The sequence below is a fragment of the Amaranthus tricolor genome, chromosome 6 (assembly GCF_026212465.1).
Source record: "Amaranthus tricolor cultivar Red isolate AtriRed21 chromosome 6, ASM2621246v1, whole genome shotgun sequence".
In the NCBI taxonomy this organism is placed as follows: Eukaryota; Viridiplantae; Streptophyta; class Magnoliopsida; order Caryophyllales; family Amaranthaceae; genus Amaranthus; species Amaranthus tricolor.
In genome coordinates, this window is record NC_080052.1 from 28936682 (window position 1) to 28957775 (window position 21094).

General features: G+C 32.3%; 1 protein-coding gene and 1 pseudogene across 1 annotated transcript; one reads left to right on the forward strand and one right to left on the reverse strand.

Annotated features, from left to right (window-relative positions):
- Window positions 1-773: 773 nt before the first annotated feature.
- Window positions 774-6010, reverse strand: LOC130814627 (cytochrome P450 77A3). The gene is made up of 2 exons (XM_057680752.1): window positions 5009-6010; window positions 774-1310 (listed from the first exon to the last, which is right to left on the reverse strand). Exons 1-2 carry the CDS (start codon window positions 6008-6010, stop codon window positions 774-776), a joined length of 1539 nt encoding a protein of 512 aa, XP_057536735.1.
- A 6689-nt stretch (window positions 6011-12699) lies between these two features.
- On the forward strand, window positions 12700-20650 carry LOC130814631 (RNA pseudouridine synthase 6, chloroplastic-like; annotated as a pseudogene).
- Window positions 20651-21094: the final 444 nt, after the last annotated feature.

Sequence of the window (21094 nt, forward strand, 5' to 3'; positions counted from 1 at the left end):
GTCATTTTCAAATTGTTCATTAATAATTTTAAAATTAAAATCTACAATTTGAAATGAAATACTTGTTTCCAAATGCAACTTTATTCAATTTTAAAATCTTATTATTATTAATGATTAGGATATAATTATTTTTATAGGGCTTACTCATTAATGACATAAAATTAATTATAATTTACATAAAATTATTGAAGATAATTTTTCTAATTTTAAAAGACCTTTGTACTGAAACTCCTTAGTGTCCAAAATCACATTTGTACTTTGTCGGGAGGGTTGCTCATCTTATAGTAAATGAACTTGGTGGGTGTTAATCTTAGTGTAGGTTGAGATTAGTAGAGAAGAGAATAAAAAAATAACTACATTGTTACTATTTTTATTTTTTGTAAAGTGTTATTTTTTTTCTAACACTAATATTTGCCACATATTACATCTACAGTCTACAAGTCATTTTAAATTTGTTATAGCAATCTTTTTAGTATTTAAAAAGTTAAAATATGACTAAATTTTAAAACAAAACAATTAAAAACGTAACTAAACTGAAAAAGAAAATCTTGCTGAATTATATGAACTTTTCTGAATTGGAATATACTATAAAACTAAATTCTTATAGTTACGCACTAGTACTAATAACTTCATTATTTATTTCATCTAAGAGCTTAAAGGGAGTACCAGTATAGCAAATTCATTAATTCATCCATTAATAATTACTTAAAAAGTACACTAATAGTAAGTAGTTAAAAAACCAATTCGTAAAAGTTTTTCTTCATAATTATTGATCAACACCTTGGTAAGATAACAGCCTTGAGTGGGTCCTTCATAACCATAGTAAAAGCAAAAGTTTCAGTCGGGTCAGGCGGGCTACCCGGAATAGGAACCCATCGAAAATCATGCACCATTCTAGCAAGTAAAAGACCCACATGCAATGTACCCAAACTCCAAGCCGGGCAGATCCGCCGACCCGCCCCAAATGGCAGCATTTTAACCCCTCGATTTCCAGTCCAATCCACCTCATATCCTTCTCCCCCAGGTAAGAACCTCTCGGGTCGGAAAATATCCGGGTCGGTCCATAGGGTCGGGTCTTGGGTAATCCACGCTGTGTAAATCTCGAGATTTGCGTCTTTTGGGACGGTGTAGCCACCTAAAACGGTGTCTTCTGTGGCGGCATGCGAGAGAAGAAAGTGACTCGGTGGGTGTCGCCGCATCGTCTCCTTGATGATGGCGTTGAGGTACGCCATCTTCTCAAGGTCTTCCTCGCAAACCTCGCCCTTTTTTCCAATCACTTCCACTATTTCTTCATACAATTTATGCTGAAGCTGTATTATGCCACAAAACTCGCACAAATTATTTAATTAAAAATTTTATTAATATTATATTATAAAATACAGTAAAAATTTCACATGGTAGCATCAAACTTTCATGAAACGGTAGCACTTGTGTAAAACTTTTCCACATGACAGCATTCAGTTTATGCCTTATTTAACTACCGTAAACTTTTCCATTAAATTCTTGTCAATTTTCGTTTAATTCACCATTTTAATGTTTCTATCCTTATTAAGTGTTGGTTGTTGTCTTTATAATTTGCCCTAAATATATTTATGCTCTCAAGTTTTTAGTTCACCATTTTAACGTTTAATTCACCGTTTAATTCATCAATGCTCTCAAATATTTAGGCAAATTACAAAGACAACAATATACACTTAATAAGGGTAAAAACGTCAAAATGGTAAATCAAACGGAGAATGACAAGAATTTAATGGAAAATGTTACGACAATTAGATAAGGCATAAACTGAATGCTACCATATAGAAAAATCTTACAAAAGTGTTACCCAAGCATTTTATAAAAATTCGATACTACCATGTGAAATTTCTGTAAAATTATATAATATAAAAAATAATAGTCAAATCGGTTCAACATAGTGTAGCATAGAAGAGATCACAAATTAAATTGTAAACTACTCCTATTAATAATATAAAAATTTATACTAATTTAAAATTATTATCATTTAATTTTTTTTCAAGCATAATTTTACACATTTGAATTTCCAAAAGATATTGTAACATTTGTAAGAAACTATAATCTTCTGTTCATTGTTAAATTATTTAATTAAAAGTTTTAGTAATATTAAATTATAAAATATATAATATAAAAAATACTCCTAATAGTTAAATCCCTTCATCCTAATAGTTAAATCGCTTCAACACACATGCATAGTAGCATAGATGAAATCACAAATTAAATTGTGAACTATTAATAATATAAAAAATTTATACTATTTTAAAATTATTATCATTTAATTTTTTCAAGCATAATTTTACACATTTGAATTTCCAAAAGATATTGTAACATTTGTAAGAGGCTGTAATCTTGTGTTCATTATTAAATCTATGAAAAAAATAACATGCATATATACTTCTAGTTTAATTTTTTTTTCTAAAAGTATTTAGTTCAACTTAATTTTAATATGTTAAAATATCATAAAGTAATAAATAGGATAGTGACAAAATGTAAGGCTTTGAAGTGAAACCCTAAACTTATTAAGTACATCGAGTTTTAAAAAAAGCTGACAGTTCAAAATAAATAAACCAATGTCGTTCAATGGATTACAATTTGAATGGCCAGACACGGGAGCAAAAGCATCATCATCCTATCCAATATACTCCGCTTATAGAAAAACTAAGGTTAGAATCTAGGGAGGAAAATAAAAGACTCCTCCGACTCAAGGAAAATAAAAGACGTAATTACACATACAAGGTAACTTAAAGGCCTATAAAAAGTAAAACCACTTCAAAAGAAAACAAAGAACTAATAGAAAGGAAACGATAAAAGCAAGAGGTTAAAGACACTAAAAAGTAGACTAAGAAGACATCAGTAATTTAAGACGGCAACTCTTATAGGATTCATTTATTTACACAATTGTCATTAAATTATTACTGGCCTTATTTTTTACTTTATTCATCCCTCCCAAGTGGCCTTGCTTCTCTTTTTCTTAAAACTTGTGTCAAATCAAATAAGAAATTTAATTAAAATACTTCTTCCGTTTTAAAATATCCGTCATATTATCGTTATTGAAATTATTTATAGTTCATGCTTATTTTATATATTGCGGTTAATGTGTAAGAAAAAATATAGTCAAGTGGGATTTTATTTCAATCGTCTAATAGCATATTTTCATAATATTAATTTTTAAGAATGTTTAAAGATATATAATTTAATATATAAATAATTAAAATAACACATTAAATTGCGTAACACGTCAAAATATACCAATTAAACTTCTAATACAACGGAGGAAGTATAAGAAAGTACTATAAAATTTGAATATATTTGTATAGGGAGTAGTACTCCCATGTCCCATTATAGTTCATTGAAAACTTCTCCAAAACAGTACATTACATTAATATGGGAATATATTACTAGCTATTTTCATTATAATTCATGCTATCAAATATGTTAATTATTCATTATTGTAAGAAAGTTGTTTTAAGATATAGGAGCTAGTAGTTAATAAAACTAATTGTGTAAGTATAACCTTGACAATTAGGATAATGGTTAATTTAAATAATTATAATCTGGTGTTACAGTACTAATTGAGCATAAATCTATACAATAATACGATTGGAAAAAAAAACTTGTTTTAATAAATAATTAAACTACTCAAAAAAAAAATGTAATAATCAATATTTCATATATTATATATAATACTCCTTACTGCTCGTTTGGTAATTGGTATTAAATGGTGGGAATGATAATTTAAAGTTAATAAGAATATCTTTTGACGAATTTAATGGCTATGCTTATTTTCCTTCATTAATCTCATTTTTATCACAAAATTCATTCCAATATATTACCAATTTGAACATGTGGTAAATAGAAATGGAAAAATGTGAAGAAAAAAATATTTTTATGATCAAACTTTCATTACCATGAAAATGACGTAATACATATAATGAAAATTTACACTATAAATCATTTTTATTACCACTAATTAATACTGTTAATCAAACAGACTGTTATAGACAGTCATAAGTTGTAACTTGTAAGTATCCATCAAAAAAAAGATAAGTATTGGGTAACGCGAGTTTAATTCTCACATACTAGTTCTTTTCACCTCTTAGACTACTCTATAATAGAAAAAAATATCATAACTTCTAAATTCTAATACATACAATTCATGACAACTCTTTTTAGAAAAAGTGTAACTAAAACTAATTAATTTGCAAGGAAAGACTTCTACTTGATTTGTTATTTAAGAACAACTTCCTAAGCAATATTTACTTAATTAAATAAATATGATATTAAAAGAGCTACGTTAACGTCATACCTTTAATTCATCGTCGTATGTCTTAGATAATTAATAAGCAAATTGTTTTATGTACGTCTTTCATGCATATTATTCATTAATTTTTATTTTACTTTTTTTTCTTTAAAAAATATTTAAATTCAATTTATAAATGCTATTATAAAATATAACACTGATTATAAAAACTTCTTGCATTAGGATACGACGTACTATATATATTGTGCTTTTTAATGGACATATTTTTTTTTATAATATTCATGCATATGTATATTTCTAGTTATGCATCTAAGCAAAAATTATAAAAGTAAATTTATTGAAATTATATTGAAATGAATTTATAACAAAATTTTACATATCAGTTTTTTGATTGAAAATAATTCATTAACGTAGGTTAAAAAAAGACTTGCAAACATTATTAAAGTCAAACTGTAGTAATTAGAAGCAAACGAAGATAATGTATTCTTGATGTTAATTGATTTTTATCTTCATTAAATCTTGTACTCCTTTTGTTCAGCTAATATAATCAATACTCTTTTCTATTTCACTTATTACTATATATTTTTATAATTTTTTATGATAAGTACATAATTAGACATATTAAATCAAGACTTAAAAATTATTTTAAAAAATGTGTAAAAAATAAAAGAGAAAAAAAAAACAAAAGGAGTATAAGAATACTTGAATTTTTGCGACAATCAAAAATCTTACATTTTGGTTCATCACAAGATGGAGGAGAGCCCATTCAAGCACATTAGCACTAGTATCAGTTCCAGCATTAATCACCTCCGAGCACAAAGTCACCAACTCTTCCTCCCCAAGCCCATTGGGCCATCCCGGTGGATAAAGGCCCAATAAGGAGTCAATATAAGCCGCCCCAACCGGGCTCCCCATGTTGACTGAGCAGCTATTAGGGCTTCCGTCACTTTCCACAAATTCTTTCCGGGCCTGAACTAGCGGGCCTATAATATCCATCTGCTTCTTCCTCAACTCCCTAGCCCTCCTTAGCTGCCCACACGCCATAAACCGGGTCAATACGGGTAGAAAATCGGGTAGTTTTGGTAAAGTCATAAGCATAACTTCTTTAAGAACACTTTCAATGTCTTTTATCCACTCTTCAGATAAATTAGCACCAAAGCAAATACATATAATAATACTACATATTGTTAACCTACATTGGCTCATAACCTCTACAAACCCTTTCTTATTAGCTTCATCTTTGACCCGACCCATGTGATTTTGTAAGGCCCATTTCCTAATCCACCCGCATTGCTTCACTCGAGCCGAACCCACCACCTCAGTGGCGAGGTTCCGCCGTAAGATCCTCCATAACGGGCCATACTCAGCCGAGTTGATGGCGCATTTTCCACGGCTAAAGATCAAACGGGTTGGGGACTCGGGCGGGCGGGTTGCAAAATCTGTGGCCCGGTGGACTAGTGCTTCGTGGATTAGTTCGGAGCTTGTGATGATAATTAACGTCTTTTGGCCCATTTGCAAAGTGAAAATAGGCCCGTAAAGTTTTCTTAGGTCACGTACAACGTACATGAAGGATCGACGTTGGAGGATGACTTGAAAAAGGTTTCCGACGATGGGCCAACATGGTGGGCCCGGAGGAAGATTCCTCGGGCCTCGGCCAACTATGAACCATCGTCGCCACCATAGTATAAGAAAAAAGGGTGCAAGGAGTTGTAGAAATATGTCTAGGGTTTCCATATCTATTAATTTTAGTGGAGCTAGCAATTAAAAAATTTGTTAATGCTTATATGTATGTATAATGTTAGTAGTGTAACTTGTAGGTGGTGAGTGATCATTGATCAATATACGATTCTTATAAAGGAAGAACTAAAGGAATTTTCTTTTCAAATTTTTATTTTTTAATCGGAATAAATGAATAAAGATAATGAAAGTAGAGTATACGAATAACATTAAATTTGTCCCATATATATATAGATATTTGGCGGAAAAAATAAGAAAAAAAGATAAAAAAAAGTTTTTACTTGAACTAAATAATTAAAAATGAGCATTGACACATAGTATAGTGTTTTAAGAAGTGTTACAAGTAAGAAAAAAAAAAGGAAGTATCTTATAAAGTGTGTTTAAGAAGTGATTTTTTGGTTGGTTTTTGGTATTTGAATTTTTAGTTGGTCAAATTAAAAAATATTTGGATAGTTTTTAAGTCAATTACAAAGTTGTATTTTAAGTCAACCAAAACTCTACTTTAAATAATTTTTCATTAATTTTTGACTTTTTTAACTTATATATTCTCTAATAAACAATGAACATCTAATAATTTATTTTTTCGTAATAACTAACGTAAACAATTAGTTTAAACTACTAGATTTTAGAATAATTAATTGTCACACATTTAATACTCTTTTATGGTTGTTTATTAGTTTTTAGAATAGAGGTACCAAGGAAGACGCACTAAAGTACATACTTTTTTTTTTGCTATTAATGGTTTTGAAACAAATATTAAATACTAGTAGTTTCTTAGTTTTGTTGATAAAAATTTAATATCAATGGAAACATTTGCATAAGTTGAATTTAATTAACAAAATGCAAATTAAATAGATTGAATAAAAAACAAATACTTCTATTTTGCTAGGTGTACATCGTTGTAGAAATACTCCCTCTACGGCTCTACCCAAAAGATTTACAATAAATATCTTTAGCTCATCTCATAGAATTTGTATTTTGCTATAAATTATTACTTTTTAAATTATTCTTTTATCAATGTAATTTACCTTTTTTTTTATCTAATGTACATAACATATATTTCTCCCACATCAATTTATAGATATTGCAATTTAGATTTCCTCTAATCTGAAATACATGTTAAGCAAGTTTTTTTTTTTTTTTTTATATCATTTATCATTAAAATTTACTTTTATTCTATATATAAAAGAAAAAATTTAGTACAATTAAAAAAGATATTAGTTGAATCGCGTTTTTAATTAGAAAAAATTTACAATAACTAGCTAATTAGAATTTTTAATTATGGATAACACAAAATATAATTGATTAAAATAGCGTATTAATTTGTTTAATGAAAATGAAAGTAGGAAGTAGAGTACTCTCTCTGTTTTTATATACTTTTCATAAATAGAGTTTATGAATTTTAATGTCAAATTTTGACAATGATTTCTCATTGATTTATAAGAGAAAATATATTTATGTGAAATCTTATTAGATTTGTCTCAATATAAAGTTTCTAAATACAAATTTTTAGAATTTTTAAAATATACAATTAAAATTATTTAATTTTAAAATTTAGATTGCAAAAAAAGCAACTAAAAAGAACATTTAAAAACAAAGAAAATAAAATATTATCATAATAAAAGCCAAAAGTATGGAGTATTCATGTTAATGAAATGTACGATTAGCCGATTAGTATTACCATAAAGAGAAGTACAGGCGAGCAATAAATTATAGGCATGGTTTTGAAATTAGCCTTCTGAAGCGTTACATCATATAGATATAGGGTGCACTTACTACTTTAAAAGTGTTACTAGGTTTTTTTCTACTTTTGTCCAGATATTTTTTAAGTCAATAAAGTGTCGACAACTCAAAGAACCAACATAGACCGAATTTGAAATTAAAAATGCCAAATATTTCCTCTTATTTTAATCAATCTTCCTTTTAATTAGAAGTACTACATATTATCGATGACTATTTTAATCTTAAATATGTTTAATAGATATTGGTTAAAATTTATTTAAAATTAATATTAATAAGAATAATTTGTGAATTATAGCCCTAACGTTTAGCTCTTTTGCAAATTACAGACATTAAAGTATCAAAATTTGCATATTAAAGCCAAACGCAAAGTTTTGACCATTTTGATGGTTAGCATTTCAGATTAAGTGGTCGGAAATCTGTGTTATTGGTCATAATCTGTAAACTTTGATACTTTGATGGCTGTAATTCGCAAAAATTAAACACTAAGGCTGTAATTCGCAAAAATGCTAAATTTTAAGGCTTTAATTCGCAGATTATTTTATTAATAAATCCTATGTTGAAACGAATTAAACACGATCCTACTCATGGGCGAATCTAATTGATAATCCGATTAGGCAAGTGACAACACTTATAAAATGTTAAAAATATAATAGTATTGCAATGGAGAGTAAAAAATAAATTTGGTTGAATTGATCGTGTAGTCACCTTTTACACATGGTGTTAGGAACAAACCCTTGTATTTTTTGAGTTATTAATTCACATTATTTTTTTAGATCAGTCTCTAATTTTATTTGACTATATTTTAACTTATAAAATAAAAATAAATGTAAATTAAGAACAATTGATCAATTATAACAAGAAACAAATGCGACATTAGATAAGTATAAGAGAAAATACAAAAAAATCTATTATTGATCAATATTCCAAAGGAATATAGTTGAGAAAAATCTAATATTATTAGGAAGAAATTAATAAATGTCAATTCCTTCAAATGAATTTTATAGATATGTAAAATGTATACTAGTACTACTATATATTTTTTTTTTTGCATATTTCTACATGAGTTGTGACTTGTGAGTTGTAAGTTGTAAGTGTTTTTTCAAATGCGTTGTGTATTACTCATCCTTCTCTTTGTAAAAACTTATTTTGTGGGGATAATCTTGTTAGAGTATCTAACATATCTTGGGGCCTCAACCATCAGCTTAAGTTTTTGGTTGAGATGGTTCCTTGACATGGTATCGGAAGCCAACGTGACAAGAGGTCACGGATTCGAATCTCAATCACCCCTCATTTAAAGTGAAATACTCTTACACACCCCTTACACGAGAGCCCATTGGGCTAGAAGTGTGGATCCACACATGACACATACATTGAATATTCCACTTCTAAATGAGGGGTGGTTGTGATTCAAACCCGTGACCTCTTGTTACGCTGACTTTAGTATTATGTCAAGGAACCATCTCAACCAAAAACTTAAACTGATGGCTGAGGCTCCAGAATATGTTATATACTCTAACAAATCTGAGTGCGTGTATTTCTCTTTTTCCACTTCTTGGAAGGGCACGGATATAATTTATCCGCTATTCTTCTTCCTAAAATCCTGACTTGTGCAAAATACTGGATTCCTGATTCTAACTCAATCGACTTTGCATGACTTTCTTAAATAAAAGCTTAATTTAGTACTTTGATATGTACATTTATTGATCTTCAACAGATGATTATGTTATAGTAGCTATTGCCAGTTGCCATCGTGAAGAAAGACATTGTTAATTAATGTTTACTAGGTGCTTCGAAGTATGGTAGCTAATAGCTATTGCAATCATAAATCAAATATGGTGAACCTTGCTACTGGATATATGCTATTCTAATAATTTACTTTCCCTTTTAGTTGAAAATCACCTCTAATAATCAACCATCTTTTTAGCCTCTCAACTATGCCATCAAGTCTATACTTGTTTTAGAGTGAAGATACATTAATATCATATTGTTCACTTTGAATTGAATCTACACATATTTATTTTAGAACGCCTTCTTAAAATATCTCATACTAATTTAAAGTTAGATTATTTATATACTTATCAATAATTATTTATTTTTTTTGATGTGAGACCTAAGATATACGATCACTTTTATTTCTTATCTTTTTCCCTACCTTCACGCTTTTTTGTATAATTGTTAGTAGCTTTCATTGAGAACCATGGTCCATGAGGAACTAAATGGCCTAGTTAAAGAACCCGATTCTTATTTGTCGCCACCTTTTTCATTTTATCGCCACCCCCTTCGAATGAAATTACGAATTTGACCCTGAAATTTAAAAATTTACAAATTTGCCATTGGATTTAATAACTTTTCATTTTCTTATTTTATTTGTTTTTTAATTTTTATTTATATTATTATTGTTATTATTATTATTATTATTGTTATTATAATTATTATTATTTTTGTTATTATTATTATTATTATTATTATTATTATTATTATTATTATTATTATTATTATAAAAGTAACTTAAAAAATAAATTAATTAAACAAAAGAAATTTTATAAGTCGAAATTCAAAAAAAAAAAAATACCAGTCGCACAAAACGTGCGACTGTACCTAGGTCGAGTCGCACGTTTTGTGCGACTGTTAATTTTTTTTTTTTTTTTTGAATTTCAACTTATAAAATTTCTTTTGTTTAATTAATTTATTTTTAAGTTACTTTTATTTAAATAATAATAATAATAATAATAATAATAATAATAATAATAATAATAATAATAATAATAATAATAATAACATAAATAATAATAATTATAATAACAATAATAATATAAATAAAAATAATAATAAAAAAATTTTAAAAATGAAAATAAAAAGTTATTAATTCCAATGGCACATTTGTAAATTTTTAAAGTTCAAGGGCAAATTCGTAATTTCATTAGGAGGGGGGTGGCGATAAAATGAAAAGAGTGGCAACAAATAGTAATGCCCGTTAAAAAATAGCCTGCAACGCGTCGAAATTCCAATGGAGGCCCAAATATCCAACCCTTTATTAGCAAGACAAAGTTTTTATTAAGACTGTCTCATCATGAAACGATTTAATATTGACTGACTTAATATTTAGTTTTAAAAAAACTAAAAAAACAGTTCTTCATTTAATTAATTAATTTCTTTAAAAAAATTATTAATTGCGTTGCTTGTATGGACTTGTCTCATAGCATGACGGTCTCTAGGGATGCAAACGGGGCGGGGCGGGGCGGGGATTGGAATTCCCATCCCCATCTGTTAATGCAATACCCATCCTCGCGGCGAGTATAATTTTTTCTCCCGTCCCCTCCCCGATGGGTTTGTACCTAAAACCATCCTTGCCCCACCACCCATCTGGGTATCCATCCCCGTCTAATACCCATTTTTTCCGCCCCACCACCCGTCAAATCCCCGCTTAATACCCATCTGTGCCACATATTTATATTCAATCATTTGGGCTTTAAAACCCATAATACATATCCAAACTCCAAAGTCTCAAACAAACACACATCCAAAGTCTCAAACAATTACATATCCAAAGTCTCAAACAAACACATATCCAAAGTCTCAAACAAACACATAACCAAAGTTTCAAACAAGTATACATGTCTAAAACAAAGTATTTCAACATCAACTCAAAATCATCCAAAGTAAATCAATCTAAAGTCCCAAAATTTGTACATATCTTGAGGCGGGGCGGGTATCACCTAAAACCCATCCCCTTCCCCATCCCCGCGGTGGGTATGAATTTTATACCCGTACCTACCCCATGACCCATCAAACTGGGACCCATCCCCGCCCTGATGGGGCGGGTCTCCTATTAGACCCGCCCCGCTCGCATCCCTAACGGTCTCATACAAGACGCACTGTAATTCTTAACATTTTGCTACTAAGTGGAAAAGTTAGAAATTTAAAATTACCATCCATAATAAAAAATATTTGTCCACTATATAAAAAAGACAAAAATTCGAGATCACCTTTGAATTTCACAAATTTATTTCTATTTCTTATATTAGAATCTACACACTTGTGTGTTTTTAGTACCCCACCAATACCCCATTTTCTCCCTTTTTCTGGGAGATGTGCAATCCCGTTAGATAGAGATTACGTCTCTCCAACAAGAGCATTTTAATACCCAAATTTATCAACTGATTAACATCTAAGGTGAAGCCAGGGATTAAATGTAAGCAAACTCATCTTTATTATTGATGAGGCTAATAAAATATTGTATTCAATTGATTTTTGATAGCAAATGTCTCATAGTTTTCACATAAATAAAAGGAAAAATTGTTCAATTATTGTTTATCTGCTATTAATAATCTCTATTATTAATTATTTCAAAATAATCCAACTTTTACACATTATTTGCTGACAGTACCCCTTCTCACATTTTAATCGACTATTATGAATACCTACTAGTCGTTACACACTCACTTTTATATGATGGTAGGTATCTATAATAGTTGGTTAAAAAATGAAAAAGGATGCTGTCAGAAAATATAATACAAAGGTTGGATTATTTAGATATAATTAATAATAGAGATTATTCACAGGAAACGGGCAATAGTTGAGATTATTCTGGACAAATTTTTCAAAATAAAAATATATATTAATTTAAAAATAATTTGCGAATTACTGCCTTAAAGTTTAACACTTTTGCAAATTAAGTGTCAATGTTTATTTTTTGTAATTTACCGCGAGCAAAGTATCAAAGTTTACAAGTTCAATAAAAAAACATAGATCTTTGACCACTTTACATAAAATTTCGACCAATAAAATGGTCGAAATTCTGTGTTTTAGCCAGATTCTGTAAATTTTAATACTTTACTGGATATAATTCGCAAAAATAAACATCTAAACTGTAATTCGTAAAACCGTAAACTTTAAAACCGTAATTCGCAAATAATTCTAAATGTAATATTAGTGGTTTTGGCCTTTGTTGTGACCCATTGGAAAGACTAGACGAATTGGGCGATTCTCTGGATAAGCATGCTCGGAAACCCGGTTGCAATTGGGAACTTGAGGCCAACACTAACTAATTCAACAATCTCATGTTCCCGAAATTGGAACAACCATATCCAACTAGTCGGAGTTCCGGCGAGTGTCAGACCCACATTAGCTGACACCTTCATTAGGAAGCGCAAATGGGCTATTTGCTGTGTTGCTTCTTGTATTAATGGGTAATTCAACTTCTATATTTCACTATATCATTTTATTCCCAATTTCATGACTTTCAAATTTTCAGCTATAATGTTATACTCATGTATATAACAAAAATTGCCGTTTATTTTATTGATTTGGAGGAAAATTGAGCAACCCATTTTGATGAAATTTACTTGGTAGTTGTTATATATTGGCTTTAGCCTTGAGTCTTGAGTTTCAAAGAGGAAAATTGGGCTAATTCTTTGTGACGAAGGGAGTAAATAGGGTCTCGGTCCCATGTTAGTTTGGAAAGTGGAAATGGGAATTATGGAACTTTTGACTGAGATTAGAAGTAAGAATTGATGGTGGGAAATGGGAATTAAGTGATATATGCCTCAATGGCTCAATCTCTTGTTTGGAATAGAGGTTAAATTGTTTGGTGACATTTTGTTATCACAAAGAAAGTGACTAAGGTGCCTGTTTCTGCACAGAAACTGGTCAACTTAATCCGAGAAGGAAGGGACCGTTTGTAAAATGGATCCTGCTGCTGGAGAGTCCGAATACCCGAATTCGGTTCGGCTATTGACCTGCAAAACGAACAAAGTGTCATTTATCCGGGTACTGCTTCCCGGAAAGCTCATCCGACGCTCAAGTAAGTGGTCGGAAATGTAAAACAAGAAATAAATGTGAGTAATTGAGAGGGAGAGTTTTTGGTGAGAGAAAGACTTACCTTAGATGGTAATAAATAAGGGTATTTACAGGGCAATAAATAACTTGAGTTGACTGTTCCAGAAGTATTTTGGTAATTTCACCCTTGAGGTGGGCTCTCTTAAAGTCTTGACCGACTTTTCTGGGTTTTGGGCCATTTGACTTGGCCCATCAGATTGGGGCTTGTTGACCCCATAACAGTGCCCTTTAATTTTAAAGAGAGTGAATTGAACAAGTATGTGAGTTGTGATGAAGAAAAGTATGATAATCACCTTTCCCATTCCAAATCTCACCAATGTCCTTAACCCAAGACATGAAATTGTGAGATTTGAGTACTTAAGACTTATATGTCTCATCCCTTACCTCCTTAATTTAACCAAACAAACAAGAGACTTTTGTCATTTTCTCAAAAGGTCTCATTCCCATCCCAAATATCCTTTGAGCATATATCCCTTTAACGTTGTTGAAATATAGTGACTCGAACAAGTCGTTATATGGGATGAAGAGGAAATGGGTCAAAGAGACCTCCGGGCGCGTAGAAGACCGCGGGGCGCGGAGTGCCTGCTGATCTACTCCGTGGGGCGCGTAAAACTCCGCGGGGCGCGGAGTTGCTTCTGATCTCACTCTTCGGCTCGCGTAGTTTTACACGGGTCGTGTAATTGAAGTTTCTTTTCACGGGAAACGTCTTTTGGGACGGTTACCTTTATTTGTGGTTACTTAGAGCCCAAACCGTCTTTCAAGTTGGTTTAATTATAAATACCTCTCTTGTTAGCACTAGGGATGCAATGCAAAACACAAAGTGAGGAAAACTAAGAGAGAAAAAGCTTGGAGAGCCATTGTTGTGGTTTCTCTTGTTCATCTTGTAATCTCCCGGTTTATAGTGAAAAGTTTATTCTCGGTGCCGGTGGATGTAGCTATCACGTTGATAGTGAACCACGTTAATTTCTCGGTGTGATTTTCTTTATTGTTTGTTTGAATCTTTATTATTTCATTATTGTTTTCGATCTTCGCTTCCGCTGTCGCACAACAAACGTAAAGTAATACGAGTTCTGTGAAATCATGATCAAGAAAGGTTGTTGGAACTGATTATAAGGTTGAAGTATATGGAGAGGTAAAGGTCTCAAGAAAGGTTGATGGTATTGCGTATTCCTTAGTTACATTGCTAAATTACCATAATGAACGGTTACGTATGGCAAAAGATAGAAAAGGGCATCATAGTCGAGTGATTCAGTAAGCTTATAGAAGGGGATATTTTACATTTCTGCTATTTTGCAGCTAATGAGTTATTTTTATAGTTTGTTAATAGGGAGTCTTTTTGGTCATGCTATAGTTGTATATAAGCAAGGGAAAGGGGAAGGGAGAATCATGCGAGAAGTGTTAAAAGTGATTATTCACAGTGGGAGCTTGAGTAGCTCCAATAACTCATTAACTTTTACATAATAAATTCAATCTTTCCTCTCGCTTATCTTACATTCTATTTCTTTGCCTATTCACTGCTACATACATTCCTTTCCTCCATTTACATTTTACTGATACATTCTTTCCTTCATTCACAGCCATGTACACGAGAAACTACTAGCCAGACTCACCTAATAGTATAACAATTGCATTAAATTTTCTAGCTAAACTATATTAAATTGTTATTTCCATTCTCACCATTTAATACCAATACCCTAATGGGCCGTAAGTGGTTTTGGTAAGATTAAATTAGCGAACCTTACATTTCAATCAGAGGTGTATTTGGAAGTGTCTCTTAGATCTCTTCTAAGTTTCTGCAGGTTTTTATATGTGATAACTGCAGACCTTGATTTCAGCATGGTAGATGTGTGTTTTTGGGTTTAGGCTTTTGCAAATCCCTTTTCAATGTCTTCACTGACTTTCTTTGTTTATTTTCAGTTACCCAGAGTATGATCGTCTATTACCCTGTCCTTCCACAACCTATCCTCCAAGAATTGAGCACTTGGTTGTCTTAGAAGAAGGTCCTGTTGGTGATTACATTAGCAGGACTTTGAACCTTCCACTTTTGTAAGGGAGGATATACCGCTTCCTTATTTATTTGTTATACTATCTTTCATAATGATGAAGTTGGATGAGCTGATCTTGAGTTAATGTCATATGCAGGTATGTGGCTGATCTTATCCGATTTGGAGCTGTATATTATGCCCTTGTCCATCCTGAGCCACCCTCAACTGCATCTTCAGAGCAACTTCAAGCATACGAGAAGTTCACATCACCCCGTCTTCTAAAACAGAGACAATCACTCAAAAGGAAAACTATTAGGGAAGCACAAAGAACTATTCGAATAATGCATGCTGATGAAATTGTTGAAGTTGGAACTTGCGTGTTTATGTGCATCCTAGACGCTTCCCAAGGTTTATGACTTTTGATAACCAAGCTACTCCTGCTCCCCATTTTTTCTACATGTAAGTTAAAGGTTCACTTTTTAAATTCAGGTGCTATGAAGTTGATTGGAAGTCGAGGATTGTGGCTATTACTGAATCATATGTGGTTGTAGACAAGCCTGCAGGTGTATCTGTATGTAACTCTTGGAACTGCTTCTCACGATGGTTCCTCAGTCTTCTAATGGAAAGTTGTATGCGTTTTTGAATTTAGAAACTAGATATAATTTTTCGAGGAGTTGAAAGAATTTCTTCTTCATAAAAGCATTTGGTGCTGCGCATAGTGAGAGGAGGTTATAAATTAGATAAATTGAGATTATTGTTCAACTGCTTTAAGGTTTGAAGTTAAAGCTCTAAGGCTCTTAAATCCTCTTGTATCTGTAGTAAGTTGTTTCCAGTCATGTTTTTGCTTTAATGTTAACCCTTTGCTTTGTTGAGTGAATGCTTTTCATGCTTAAGAGAAGTCAATGTGTTTTTATTATTATTGAATATTGATTATGTCTGGGGTCTGAGTCATCAGCCTTCGTGATTATCTTTTGATGCACGTGCACCAATATTAAGATGATGTCACTATGATGCATATCCGTCTTTTTCTAGGTCGGAGGAACTTCTAACAATATTGAAGAATGTTGTGCAAATTTTGCTGCTCGTGCTTTGGGATTGACCAGCCCGCTCTTGACTACACATCAAATCAATAATTGTACTGAAGGATGGTAAAGCACAAGACATTTATACTTTTGCATTTATTTTCTGAATGCCTGAGATAAGCTTTGATTTTGAACACTTAAATCTTTGCAGTGTTGTGTTCGGCAGAACTGAGGAGTACTGTTCTTTATTTCATGAAACCCTTAGAGTAAGTTTATTGTGCCTTACAAGTGATTCTTTACATAATACAAAAATTATTGGTTTGATACTTGGTGTATACAACCAATTACATGGACCATATCTTGACTGGTTAATAGCTCGTCATCCCAGGAATATGTCTCTGACTAAAATCTGATGTCTAGTATCTCATTTATGTTGCTTTACATCAGGATAAGAAGGTCAAGAAACTTTATCTAGCGCTTGTTGCTGCTCCAGTATCATGTGGAATAATCACCCATTACATGCAGCCGGCAAGGCTTGCTCCACGTATAGTTTCTGAAGGTAATTATATTAGCACGTTAGGCCTAAAGCTTCGTTATTTGTTGAATACAATTTGGTCTGAAGTCTCTTTTGGAAAATGGAACTTTTAGTTTGAATTGTCAAAGTTCAGTGATACGAATTGATCCATTATAGATATCACCATTAGTGAGATTGAAGGAGGTCCAACTGTCCAAGTCCTAACCTTAATCTTCTTCCTGATTAAAACACTACGCAATCAAATTTCTATAATTGTGCCACAAGTTGAATCATTTGAGAGTGAGACTCTGACATTGTTGTTATTGTTTTGTGTTGTTGTAAGATAGCATACGATGTACTCAAAAAAAACCTAGGTGGGTATCACGTAATGGCTTTCAGATGATAGAATGTTGTAAATCTATAAATGGAACTGTAAAAACTGCATATCTTGTACAATTGCACCTTCAGCAACATAAGACGACTTTGCATGTCTTTATCAAGCCGAGGGTCTCACTGGCCACAATCTCCTTTGATAAGAGTATGGACTATGGTTTGCTATGTTCCCGTCTTCTATCTCTCCTCAAACTCTGATCATAACTTTCATGAGCAGGATGTGTTGGGTATGATGATGATGAGCAACATTAGACTTTGCAGCTTGATAGGTGCAAATTTTAATAACCGCAAGCGTACGATTGACGTGTAGCTGCGGGTTGAACACAAGGAGGCGAGTTAATCAAATTTGTTGTTTTATGACTACAAGACACGGATCAAGAAAATAATATGGTCGGGGAAACTAATACTACGATGCAAAAACTGAAACTAAAACAATAACTAATATGAAGATAACAATGATGCAACAAACTCTAGGGTGTCGGGCATCATCTAATTCTAACATGGGAACCGATCACTCTCAAGATTGTATGAAACTGAGTCATTAGCTTAATTAAATGTGATCCAATTAACCTCAGGTTTCCGCTCTATTGATTAATATTGGTTTAAGACCAAACTAATGTTAATCCTCAAACTTCCGTTTTATCAGCTTAGTAGTAGGAATTTAACTTAAGTATATCTCAATCCTAAATTAATCCTAATTTCAAACTTCCGTCTTGTTACAAAGGTTAATAAAGATATTTAAACTGAGATTCATTAAGCATAGATTCAATTATAGACTCAAATTCACATAATCAATCGATAAACTATAATCACATGCTTCGAATTAAGATTTGCGCCCTAACCCTAGAGAGGAAAACTACTTTCTAGACATAACGATGAAGAACATGTAGTAAATGATAAATAAATCCTCAAGTAGAACTATAAACATGAAGGTCATAGATAAATTCAGTGCACAAAAGCGAATAATAGAGCTATTAACAAAGAGAACTTACTAATGAGAATAACGTAGATGAAAATAACCAAGAAATCAAATGTAACAATGGAGTCTTTCTCCACAAAAGGCTAATAGAAGAACTTGAAAGCAAAAATGAAGAATAGAACTTGAAAGCAAAAATGAAGAATACAGAAAACTACTCAAGAATGAAACTTAACTTCTCCAAAATAACTAACTCTATTTATAATATCTACTAAAAAAAAAAACGTAACTGCTGGCACTACAGGGAAAACGCCGACTCGACGGTCAAGGACCTCAGCAGAAAGCCGAGTCGGCTTTTAATGGAACAAGACAATGATTTTTCCGGAACCTACCGCCGAGTCGGCGGTCACTTTTCTTCCACAAAAGCCGAGTCGGCTTTTGTCACTGCTAAAATTGTCAATTTTCCAGAACATTAAGCCGACTCGGTGGTGGCTTAGTCTTCTTAGGAAGCCGAGTCAGCTTTACTCTCTACCCATAATTCTTGTATCCGAATGCTAAAGACGACTAGGCTTTACTTTGAAGGCTTCTCAAAGCCGAGTTGGCTTTCCTTTGGGGCTTGGGACTTCATATGTAGGATCGTTTTGCGGCCTTTTTCATTCATTCTTTGACTTGTGAGTATCGATCTCCTTCTCAAAGTACCCTGCAATTGAAAGAGCCACAATTCTTGCACGAATATATCCCAATATCATCAAAATTGACCTAGTTACTCCCAAAGGATTAAAATATTACAAACTGGAGTAAATGGACTAAAAACAATCCTAAACCACCACTAAACTTCATCAAAGGAGCATAAAAATAGAGTCAATAAGCGCAAATAATTGCACTTATCAAAGCTCATTAATCATATGTTATGTATATTTTATTTCATGCATTATGATGAGAAACATGGATTTTTTGGTGTTGAATAAAGCTATGTGATATTGAAGGAACTTTTCTATTCAGCTGAGACAGATCAATGAATGCAGAATATGTAGAAGGATGGCAATTATGTCAACTAGAAGTTTTGGATTGCAAAGAAGTTCCGTGGCCAAACTCTATCATTGAAGAAAAGTATCAAATCAAAGATTGTGAATGGCCTACCAAGGATTTTGCTTATGAATGTAAAATCAATCTTTTGACTGGGCGAACTCATCAGGTATTACTCTTATTGTTTATGTTGGCTGAACTTGTCATTTCAGATAGTGTATCGGTGTTGGGTCCTTGACAATTTGATGGATAGACAACTGTTATTAGTCCGAAAACACAAATTTCTGTTAAGATATCTGAGTTTGACATTTGGCACATACATGTGTTCTACACAAGTATCTGGTTCCAACTTTTCTCGTTAGTTTTCTTTGAGATGCAAATTAAACGATCATCCAAATGGTGCTTAGTAAGACCTATTTTTCAGCCGTATAAATGCTTTTATGTTCCATTTTATGTCTGCAATGATATGTTCTTCTATATGTTCCATCGGCCACTTTGGCTCTGACAACCTTCACCAAATCATCTCCTTGAAAATTTCTAAAGTACACTGTTGGATTTTCTACTTTTTGAGAATTATGAAGGGAAGCTCGGTCACAAAGCATTCTCGCAGAGCGAGGGTTGGGGAAAGGGTCCCACCACAGAGGTGTAAAACCTTATCATGCATTTTTATAAGAGGCTGCTTCTAGACTTTCTGAGACTCATATAAGAGAAAAAAAAATTCTATTGGCCGGTGAACGAGACTGCTTAAGATAAAGCAACAAATGCTGAAACTTTGGTTTTACTTTTCAGTTTGATACCCTATTTTTCTGGACAGATCCGAGCCCAACTTGCTGCTTGCGGTGCTCCTATAATCGGTGATTCAATGTACATGCCCGCTGCACTTGCAGAGTTAAACAAGCCTGGAGTTTTTCCCTTTGGTAAATTCAAAAGTGAATATTCATGCGAGGATGACAAGAGAACTGCTGTCGATAATTGGATTTCTCTACATGGAAAGGAGCCTAGTTTAGCCATTGGTCTTCAAGCATGCCAGATTTCGTGGAACGATGATAAACATATCTATGAAGCTGGATCACCTTGGTGGAGATAAAGTACATATCTGGTGTCTCGTACATGCCAAGAACCAACGAGATTCATTTCAGTGGAACTGAGTTTGACTTATTCCCTTTGCATCTGTCTTCGTGGTTGCATAACACCAGCATGGTAAGCCTGTCAATATGTCATATGACTTATTTCTCTCCTTCGTTCTTAATTTTATTTGCAACTTGCTATTTTGTTGTACCTCAATTATCCTTGTTACATTCTTATTAATCTGGCATGGGTATGGACACTTGACACTTTATTTTTCTTAACCAAAAATATGGAATCATATCCATTATACAGCAAAATTTGATAATGCTTGGACTTGTAGTCTTTGGCACAGATATCAATGGTTGAGTAAAAGTTATCTTTTCCCGGTTTTTGTTCAAGCCTTTGTCAAACTATGTTACTCGAACTCTTCATTTGACCTCGAGTACATGTGTTGGATACTCAACACTGACACTTCATTTTGAACCTATTATAGATTTTTTTTCATAAATTAGCCGAGCCTGACACTTGGGCGTTTTAATTATGGTTTTTGAGTTCGACTAACATAGTTGTAAAACC